Here is a 10,889-nt window from a genome sequence, read left to right on the forward strand (position 1 = left end):
CAACATCAAATTAGATAATGTTGAATCCACTCAAGGATACATGCGGTAATAATAAAGCTTATTTTCTATGCTTGATACCGCATGGCCACTGTGTATCACGGGTATACTAGGTGAGCATCGCGATGAAGCAGTCACTTATTGGATGTTGTTGAATTCGCTCAGGGTACATTCAGCTTAGCAATAAGGCTTGGTATATTCGGTATAGCAATAAGGCTTGGCACACTGTGGAATACGGCACGGTCACTGTACATTGCAGCACGGCTACAAGGCGGGCGAGGTGGTGAGCGGCGCGGTGGAGCTGTCGCGGCTCACGAGCTGCGACGCGGTGCTGCCGCTGGCCGCGCTGCAGCGCCGCCCGCTGCCCGACCACGTCGACCCGCACCACCTCGAGAGACATCTCTCTTCGCCTGATTTCCTGGTAAGGGTGACTCACCAAGAGCCTCGATAGCTCAACGGTTGAGGAGCGGACTGAATTCCGAAAGGTCGGTGGTTCAAACCCCACCCGTTGCACTATTGTCGTACCCACTCCTGGCATAAGCTTTACGCTTAATTGGAGGGGAAAGGGGAGTATTAGTCATGATTAGCATGCCTAATATTCTTATAAAAAAAAAGTTGGTAGCTACAGTACGTTTCTGCGGGGTGATTCGCTAACTCAGCGTTCTACGCTAAAAAATATCTGCCGAGCTCATTTGATCTTTGTTTTTAATCCATGGATGGGTTTCTATGAAAAATATTTTAATATCACTCAGTGAAGCAGCAATGTATAACGGACCAATGTCAAATAATAATTATGGAAATGTGGAAGTGTGGAAATGTTTATGCACGCAGAATAATAATTTTGAACGTCGCTTGATGATTTGTAAATATTGAAAAATTTCTGCAATCAATTTTAACCTAGCTTACCCGGCTCGGCTTCTCTCGGTTGGAATTTCTCAAAATCGGAAAACCTACGAGTACATGCAAAATCTGGTAGATCCAGGTTAGAACAATTTATCCCTTTATATTATTTTAACATTATTTAGTAAAATAGTTTTTGTTTGACTTAGTTTCAGCCATTAACTTTTTCATTTTCCTTTCGTTCAGGAGGCATTCGGCATGACCAAAGAGGAGTTTTCAGTGCTACCCGCATGGAAACAGACCAACATGAAGAAGGACGTTGGTTTGTTTTGACCCGTCGGCCATCTTGAGTTGTGTCCCACCAATGCGATCGCAGCGTCGTCCGCCATTGCGGCCTGATGGTCCTTCGAGCCGGAGTCGCGGCCTAGTGGTCCTTCGAGCCGGAGTCGCGACCATAGTGTAGATATTTTGTACAACTGTTATGCGTCTCAAATTAGAATAAGACAGGTCTTTTGACATGTTTATATTATGTAAGTTGGTTGTTTCAGTCGCACTATGTTAGTTATCTCACTCACACAGGCGTGCGTATAAATATAACCGGTAAAGTATGGAAAAATACAAAAAAGTGTTTTAGAAGTATTCCCCCATTTCTTCACTTCCTAAAAAACTTTTTAGTTTTTCCGCTACACTTGAAAACTTTCTTTGTATTCCTTGTCTTGTCGAAATTTAAAAATATAAATAACCATTATCGTTCCGTAATTTCATACTAATTTTCCTCCTTTATAAATAAAAATTGATCATATTACTTCCTACTTTTTTATACAGTATTATGTATTTGCCGATTTTTTGCCGTTACTATTAAAGTTGTGTGATCGAGTGAAGTCAGCCAACGGCCCTTCCTATTGTGGTTTAAGACGCACCGTACAGTTATTTCGTACTTTTTTACTGAGGAATGTCTGAAAGGATTTGATAGAGGTTAAGGAGCACGCTTTACCACAATAATTATAGCGATGGAGAAAAAAAAAATGTTTAAGTACTAACGAAATGTAACTATGTATTCGTTGACGTGATATTTTTGTGTAACCGTCGTAGTTTAGGCGCGTAGTAACGCGATAGGATTTGAAGTTCGGAATTGTATCGAATGTTGTTATATTTGTCGCATCCATTGCATGGTATCATTGACATTGGTGTTGATTCTGATGTATTTCTCTGAACTGAATTTAAAGTATCTGCGTCCCTTTCTTTTCAATAAATCTAAAAAAAGACGGTAAATGAATTCTAAATTAACAACTTTTTTTGTGCTGTACCTTAAACACTATGCTCAAGACTGACTCCTAAAGTCATGAGGTTTGACAGTTTTAAATTAAAATTTGTTTGTCTGTCCTTTTCTTGGCAAAAAAAGATGCGAATACTCTAAAATTTACTTGCCATCGGAATCAGTACCACTATACAAACAAGACTCCCAATCGTTAAAAATAAAATTCTTCAAAAATGTTCTAACAGCTGTGACAAATTCACTCAAAAGACTTTATTGTACTATGATAAAGTGCAATTTCAAATGTTCAAAACTGGACAGAAAAATTATCCCTTGTAGCCGCGTGAGCATTTGATTGTGGATTCTTGCTGATATAGTAAGTCAATGCATGGTATATATTAATTTTGTTTTATTTACTAGCATACTATCACACTAGCGAATTTTTTCTCGACAATAGCGCATTTAGCACACAGATGCGTTGGCACGCGGAAGCGAAACGATAAGCAATTTTATGTTTATGACACTGAGGTACACCGCGTGCGAATGTATAGGTGTGCTAAAGTTGTAAGATTTTATGTAGGAATACCATTATATTATTATAACGAAATTTTAAGGCGAAAGCATACTTATGAAGAGTGACGCGATTCGATAGAAGACACGTCATGCCATCTAATAAAATCTTAGTATTTTCTTCAATCATCTCACAACTTATTTCTAATTATAGAAAACTGCCCTTAAAGATACATTAAATAAAGAATTAATTAAATTCTAGATCAAGAATTTAGACAAAAAATCGAGGCAACTGATTAGAAATTTGGAAAAAATAAATTGATAGTGTGATGTTATGCTTACTATAGTTTTTTTTTGTATATAGTTGTTTTGTTTGTTTATTTATTGTTTTTTAAGACCATATTTTCTTGAATTTTTTCTTGTACCGTAACCGCATATTTACTTTTTAATAAAAAATATTTGTAACATATTGTAGATGTATTTTCACTTCTTTTTTTATTTAAATTATTGTATAATATTATTAATTTAAAAAAAATCGCATGGATATGACAAAGTGGCAATGTATACTAAAAGTGATATTTTTGTATTTCGCGTTCCTGTTTCATCAAAAAAATACCTCGTAACTTTAGTGTAGCAAGAAAAAAGTTGCCGCGACGTTATTTTCTTTGTGAACCAAACGCGAAATGTTTGTAGTATAATCGAGTATCTGGTCGAAATAATGTTTTTAAAGCGCTAGATAACGGATACTTCTATTATATACGCTTTAGGGTAGGCTTTTGTAGTCTGTGACGTCAGAAAATAGTGCAAATACCGATTTTGTGATATCTGTTGAACAATCCGCGTGCGTTCATACATGGTGTTTGCGTTTATTTTCACGTCACAGGAGTTCTATACATTTTAACACATCACATATCTTATCTACTCATTAGCTACAATTTTTTACTGAGCGTTGGTGGACCATGTTGAACAAATTGTTGACTTGCAACTAGTGGCGTGCTCTCCGTAAAGACAGACAGGCAGGGCATACCATGATTATTTCATCAGTTATTACTATCCATTTTGCATCAATATTTTTGGTAAATCTCAAATAGAAATAACTGAGTTTAACGGTAAAAATAAAAATATATGAATGAAATCATGGAATCTGTTGACTAAATTTTTAATATATTTTTTTTTTCGCAATTTTATTTCTGTAATTATCCATTACTAACTGATGCCCGCGTCTTCATCCGCGTGGATTTAGATTTTTCAAAAACCACGTGGAAATTCTTTGATTTTCCTGGATTAAAACTAGCATAAGCCGCTCTCCAGATCTTTAACTATGCCCATAACAGATAAATCTAAAAACAGTTTCGCATTTATATTAATATGGGTAGTAACACTGAGAAAACCTCCACCATAACATAATTACTGGAATATTTACGACCCTCCTACACTTAAAAGGACTCAATAGCACACCACTCTTTGCACATGAATATCTTGTAAATTTAAATACAGATATCCAATTTTTTCTAAACGTGTGTAGTTTTAACTTAACTTTTTTGAAGGCAGATGATATCGGAAAAGCGAACAAATGATTTATACCTAACTTACATATACTTAAATAACCTTTTGACTATAATTTTTTACAACTATCCATATTTTTATTCCAAAAATTGTGTCTATCTGTTGTATGATTATAATTACATAAAAAATACCTTATCCTTAGACTATGTGCGAATTATGCTCCGTTCACATAATTCTAGTCATTGGATACAGTAACTTCATTCCAGCACTGCGTATGAATTATTCGATTAGCGTATGTCATTGATTTGCAAAAAACACAAACATTGCACTAAACACTGGAATGCATAAGTTTGAAAGTGAACAGCTTTCCAGTCCACTTATTGGACTAGAACGCTTAGTGTACTTAATAATGTACTAGGAATGCTGTTTGCACTATTCTAGTGCCGATAGGTTTATCAATGCATTACGCTGGATACACGATCAAGTTTACCGGTCAAGTTTGCAGCAGACTTGAGGCGGTGTCCAGTAAACTCGACGGCGTGCGACTATCAGACTTCAGACACTGTTAAACCGAGACAGCGTTATACCACTGGCATAAATCTGTCTCGTTTTAACTGAAACTTAAGTCTAAGCAAAGTCAAAGTGTGCTATACAGATTTCAACCTCAGTTGACTGGACACCGCTTAAAGTTCTTTGCAAAATTGACGGCTAACTTGATGGTATTTTGCCAGCGTTACATCGCTGGACTGGAACGTTACTCGAATAATGTGAACCGGTCCTTTTAACTTTCAACATAGTCTAAAATTAATTCATAAAACGAGTTACCACAGTGCATTCTCACACTTGGCTCACTAAACAATTCTATAATATCGCTATTGCAATGTTGTCTACAATTTTAAATGTTTATTTTTGTAACTACTTTAGCTTTAGTATGTATGTATATTTATTTGCTTTGTCCTGCGTTATTATGGTGAATCGTTGCACAACTATTCTATATTATTGATTGCTTCTCCGTTTATGGAATAAGCACCTACATTTGTGGATTTTTTATAGCATAAATCTTTTACGTTTGCGTAATATGGTGATATATAAACTTGTATAGAAAATATTATTATTTATAAGTGATTTTGTTTTAAGAATCATCAAGAATACATATATATCTTTATACAAACATTTTTTTTACTGACAAAATTATGTAATTACTTTGTTGCTTATGCACGCAATGTTTGACTAATTTTCATTGACTCGTTAATTTTCGATGCCAAAAATTAAATTAACTTAACGTTATTATATTGACGTGTCATTTACATAAATTTTTATTTACAAAAAAAGTTTAGTAATGGACTAAAATAAAGTATTCAGTTCTACTATCTATTTAGTATCTACTAATATGTTAAATACTGAATCCAAAAGTATAGGATATAGGTTTATTTGAACATGAAAACCTTTGTTGACGATTCACCAAAGACGTGTGTTTAACTGTATTCGCGGAAAGGCCTTATTGTGAGGGGTTTACTGCCAATGAGTAGAAAATAACATTTTAACTATCAAGTCATAATAATATAGTTAACGGTACTTAGTTAACATTAAAAGTAATCTATATTTAATGCATTTACGGCCGATCCTATACGGGCCTACCGTGACATAAACGTATCTCTCAAATCCAATGTCTAATGTTTTGCTTTGGTTGTGTTACTTAAACTATAATTATTATTATTGTATTTGAGATTTATTTTGTATAATAATTGTAATGATATAATAAATTGATAAAATTTGAAATAAATTTTGTTTTAATTTCCTAGTATACCTACCTACCCTTATACGTAAAAGTAGAGAAACTAATAAAGAAAATTAGAAGAAGAGAAAATTATAATATCAGGCTTCGCTTTGGCAGCGAATCGAAGCGAATTTCGGTTTTCCACTAACTCCACAACGTGAAGCACAAACTACTGGTAAAAGGAAAATTCGGAAGAAAGTGTTTTAATCGATGGGGATAGATATCAATATCGACTGAACTGGTAACTTCTCTATCTCCTTATTCGCTCTATCATACATGTTTACCGCCTGAAGTAATAATCTTGCAATAATACCCGGTATTAAGGCCTCATTCATACGAGAGCTTTTTAACGTCCGTTAAAAAAGCGTTGAAATAGAACAAATGCATTCCCAAGTATCTATTCACACGACAACGCTTTTTTAAACGCGTACAACGAATACCCGCCAACAACGCCGGGTTTTAACGCAACGCTTTTATAACGCTCGTGTGAATTAGGGTTAAAGATACACATAATATCTTCTAGTAGCTTTAGAAAGAGAGCGTAGGCACCTTGAGGTACGAAGGCCTCATTCATTCTGATTGGTTGACTACAATGCATTGTTGCAACAAGAATAACATAGCCGATACAACAATAACGATTGTAATAATGATTGATGCAGGTTTTACGGAATCGAGCTGCTGGTTGAACTAAATAAAACAAAGCCTTTTACGTAATTATTTTAATACATGCTCGCGTCAGATTATTTACAAAATTGCACAAAGTGAATCAACTACTCTCATATCTTATAAACTATTTTTTATAAATAAGTACCTACTACTAAGAACTACCTTCTATTTCAAGCTGGCACTCCTATCGGAGATGCCTTTGAAATTTAACCGCCAACGTTCTATGCAAATGCTCCGAATAACCTTTTGAAAAAGTTGTTGGAGTCCATATCTAAATCTTGTACTTCAGACTCAACCCCATATTGTATCGCAAATCTTAGCAAACGCTTTACGCCACCTCGTTTCTTCCATACATCGTCATCGTCGTGATCATCATTGTCGTCATCATCTTTATCGTCGTCATCTTTATCGTCATCATCTTTATCGCCATCATCTTTACTGTCATCATCTTTACTGTCATCATCTTTATTGTCATCATCTCCGTCATCTTCACCTTCTTCCCTTTCGTTTTGTTTTACGGATCTGCGTAACCTTTTCTTTATCTTATCGCCTTCAATTAACTCATCTTCATCTTCAACTATGTTGTTGTCTTCACCTAAAGCATCGTAATCTTCATCGAACATATCACCGGAACCTTCACTATCACTATCGTCTTCATTCTGTTTATGTGTTCCGTGATGGTGATGTCCATGGCCGTGGATATGCCCATGCCCGTGATGATGGTCGTGTCCGTGCCCATTGATCTCTCGTTTGTTGCGACCAATACGTACATCAAAATTTTCGCCATCATTACCGTTTTCATCATCGTTATCATCCCCTTCTGCTTCTGGTTCTCCCACGTCTTCGTCTCCTTCATTTCCACTATCACCCTCTTCACTATCTTCGCCATTTTCACCACTTTCATTTTCTCCATCTCCTTTGTTTCCTTCATCACTATCATTTTCTTCACTACTTTCACTTTCTTCCTCACCCTCACTGTCATCGTTACTACCATTTTCTCCATCTTCCCCATTTTCTCCATCTCCCCCATTTTCTTCATCACTGCCACTATCTTCATCTGACTCATTGTCTCGGTCTCCTTCATTTTCATCTCCCTCGTCATCTCGTTCATTGTCATCGTTCCCGTCTATTTCATTTTGTTGTTCGGTCTGTAACTCTTCTTCACTCTCAATATCTTCTTCCGATTCTGATTCCAGTTCAGGTTCAGGTTCAGGTTCAGGTTCAGGTTCAGGTTCCGGTTCCGGTTCCGGTTCCGGTTCTGGTTCTGGTTCTGGTTCTGGTTCTTCTTCAGATTCTGATTCAAGTCTGCAGTTTTCCGGTGGAGCGGACCGATCACAAACCTAAAAAAACATTAAGTACCGAATATAAATACTTATCGATATCATTACACATAGGTACCTACCTACATAATTAATTTAAGTAAATACTTGATATTAATATGCCTAAAGTACCAACGCCAACCAACGAAAAAAGGTACGACTAACTACTTAGTTGACCATTGGTTAACATAGGCTAGACTATAAGTATAAACCAATCAATTAGTCTGCTTTGCGCCATTCTTTCCCAGCAGGAAAAGTAAAGAATGCTCATGAATTGATAACACCGAAACATGTCACGAAGAAAATCTACATAACTGATTATTATGTTTACTTGTTCTTCATCGAACCACCTATTGAGTGGGTATTGTATTAGGTATTAGGTGCTGCTTGTACTCAGTTATTGATCCTGATGATGCGTAAGAACTTTTCCTAACCAAAAGTTTCTCTTTAGAGTTCTGTATCACTGGAATATCGACAAGCTAAACCAGTTACGGTGAAAGGTCGTCCATGCGATGGAACGACTATGGGCGGTTCTTTCCAGCAGAGAGAAGTAAGGAATACTGCTGAAGCGAATCCATATAATGACACGTCTCCATTTGCAAATAATTAAGTTTACCTGTTGTTCTTCATTGAACCACGTATCGAGGGGGCATTGCATTGGGTACGAGCGTCCGGCGTAGCATTGGTAGTAGTCCACGCAGCTGTCGATCTCGGCGATGCGTAGGAAGTTCTCCTGCCCGATGCAGAGCGTCTCGGGGTTCTGTCTCACGGGGATCGACAAAGCCGAGGCGCTGGCGAGCGCCGCTGCGATGCATAGCAGCCGCGTGACCGCTGCAAATGGTAAAACAATTTTAGGGAAAAATGCTTGGATTAAATCTACTTATAAATATATGTAACTAATGCATATAAATCCATACTAATATTATAAATGCAAAAGTGTGTCTATCTGTCTGTGAACTTCTCACGGTCCATCCGTTCAACCGACTTTGACCTTTGGTACAGATACATCCCGGGGAAGCACATAGGCTACTTTTTGTCCCGGAAAATCATACAATTTTTTAATTAGCTCAGTGAGTGTCATTATAGGTAGTACAGTGGACCCGCGGTAATCCGACAAACGGATTTTCTTTAATCCGGTCTATCGAATTTGTCGTATTTATAGAGTACTGCCTAAGACCTCATATTATAGTCCGGATTTTTTTACAAAAGAGTACCTTGTAATCCGACAAAAATTAGTGATCTAATGATAAGATTCTGTTTGTTATACATACTCTGAAGTACAAATCATACTTCACTATGTATGTCAGTAAATTCTCAATAATATTAGGCATGACGGATTACAGGGGGTGCCGGATTAGACAGGGGCCTGATTACCGGGGGTCCACTGTATATAATATTATTACCATTTATATTATAAGTATATATTATATACATTTTTTTTCTAAAAACCTATATTTATTATATGTAGACCTATTATTATAAATGCGAAAGTATATTTGGTTGTTGGTTGGTCCTTCAATCACGCCGCAACGGAGTACGAACACATTGACTTGATGTTTTGCATGGATATTAGGTGGAGAGTGACGGCTACTTTTATCCAGGAAAATAAAGAGTTCCCACAGGATTTTAAAAAACCTAAATTCGGCAAAAACCCAAAACGGGTATCTTAAATATTATAATCCTAGGTATGTGGAAATAAATATAAATATACCACGCTCATCTCAACATAATATAATTCTAAATAGGTAGGTAATTAATGTACCTATCATCAGTTCATAAATACCTAGTATTCTTTCATTATATCAATAACCAACAGGTGGTCAATTATATTCTATTCAACAGCTATCCATACCTACCTACTTATATATTTTTTAAAGCGAAAGTGTGTCCGTCTGTCTGTCACCTTATAACTGTCCATCCGTTTGACTGATTTTGATGAAATTTGGCACAGATATAGCTTGCATCCCTGAGCTGAGACGGGCATAGATTTTTATCCCAGGGTTATTAAAAAACCTAAACCACCCAAAAAGAGGGGTGTTATAAGTTTGACGTGAGTATCTCTTAAACTAATGATCCGATTTTAATTTTGTTTGAAAGGTGGCTTGATCGAGAGTGTTCTTAGCTATAATCCAAGAAAATCGGTTCAGTCGTTTGAAAGTTACCAGCTCTTTTCCAGTTACTGTAACCTTCACCTTTCGGGGGTGTTATAAATTCTTAATTAACACTTGTTTTGGTAAGTAAATAAATAATAAATAAGTGAACAAAGGAAAGTTACTCACATTTCATTTTGATCGCAGTAAGCTCACGTCGTGTTGCGATCTGTGACTAAAGTAAGTAATCCCGTGGTAAATCATCAATTTTATCGAGATGACGATATCTGGACAGCTGCAGATACTGTCAGCCAATGTTGCGAGATAGGTGCCGTGTTACAGATATGATTGTCGATCAACAGTTTATTTGTGCATGCGTTACCCTGTCAGTTAGCCCGTGGTTACACGGACGACTTATGCTGCGATTAAAAAGTCTATTCTACACACCCGTTATCCCATAAATATACGAGTAGGTATAAGTAGATAGCGTTGAGTGCTATCACCAACAAGTGTAAATTAAAAATTTACAACACCCCCTACAAGTGAAGGTTACAGTAACTAGAAAACAGCTGATAACTTTCAAACGGCTGAACCGATTTTCTTGGATTATAGCTAAGAACACTCTCGATCCAGCCACCTTTCAAACAAAAAAAACTAAATTAAAAATGGGTTCATTAGTTTAGGAGCTACGATGCCACAGACAGATACACAGATACACACGTCAAACTTATAACACCCCTCTTTTGGGTCGGGGGTTAAAAAGCTCTGCCTAATTAACATTTGTAACTTAAAACCTCTACCTCGATTTTCGATTAACACAATGATAACTTATTCGATCTTACACACTGCATCTTCACTTGCCATTCAAGGACTAACTTGTAGTAAGTATATAGGAAAAAAATAAATTTTAAAAAACGCTCTTCTTGATA

At 36.4% G+C, this 10,889-nt stretch overlaps 2 protein-coding genes across 6 annotated transcripts in view; one reads left to right on the forward strand and one right to left on the reverse strand.

The window, feature by feature from the left end:
• The window catches only part of LOC123868038 (supervillin-like), a 267,108-nt gene extending 263,343 nt beyond the window's left edge, over positions 1–3,765 (forward strand). For all 5 annotated transcript variants that reach the window (XM_045910373.1, XM_045910375.1, XM_045910374.1 and 2 more), the window contains 2 exons: positions 257–418; positions 1,084–3,765. In XM_045910373.1, the coding sequence (XP_045766329.1) occupies positions 257–418; positions 1,084–1,170 (249 nt within the window). In that variant the 3' untranslated portion in view covers positions 1,171–3,765. The remainder of the gene's footprint in view (positions 1–256; positions 419–1,083) is intronic.
• Positions 3,766–6,596: 2,831 nt separating this feature from the next.
• LOC123868045 (clumping factor B-like) lies at positions 6,597–10,247 on the reverse strand. The gene is made up of 3 exons (XM_045910390.1): positions 10,150–10,247; positions 8,487–8,701; positions 6,597–7,891 (listed from the first exon to the last, which is right to left on the reverse strand). The coding sequence occupies exons 1-3, from the start codon at positions 10,154–10,156 to the stop codon at positions 6,773–6,775; spliced, it is 1,341 nt and encodes a 446-aa protein (XP_045766346.1). The 5' UTR covers positions 10,157–10,247; the 3' UTR covers positions 6,597–6,772.
• Between the last annotated feature and the right edge of the window lie 642 nt (positions 10,248–10,889).

This window comes from Maniola jurtina, chromosome 9 (assembly GCF_905333055.1).
Source record: "Maniola jurtina chromosome 9, ilManJurt1.1, whole genome shotgun sequence".
Classification (NCBI taxonomy): Eukaryota; Metazoa; Arthropoda; class Insecta; order Lepidoptera; family Nymphalidae; genus Maniola; species Maniola jurtina.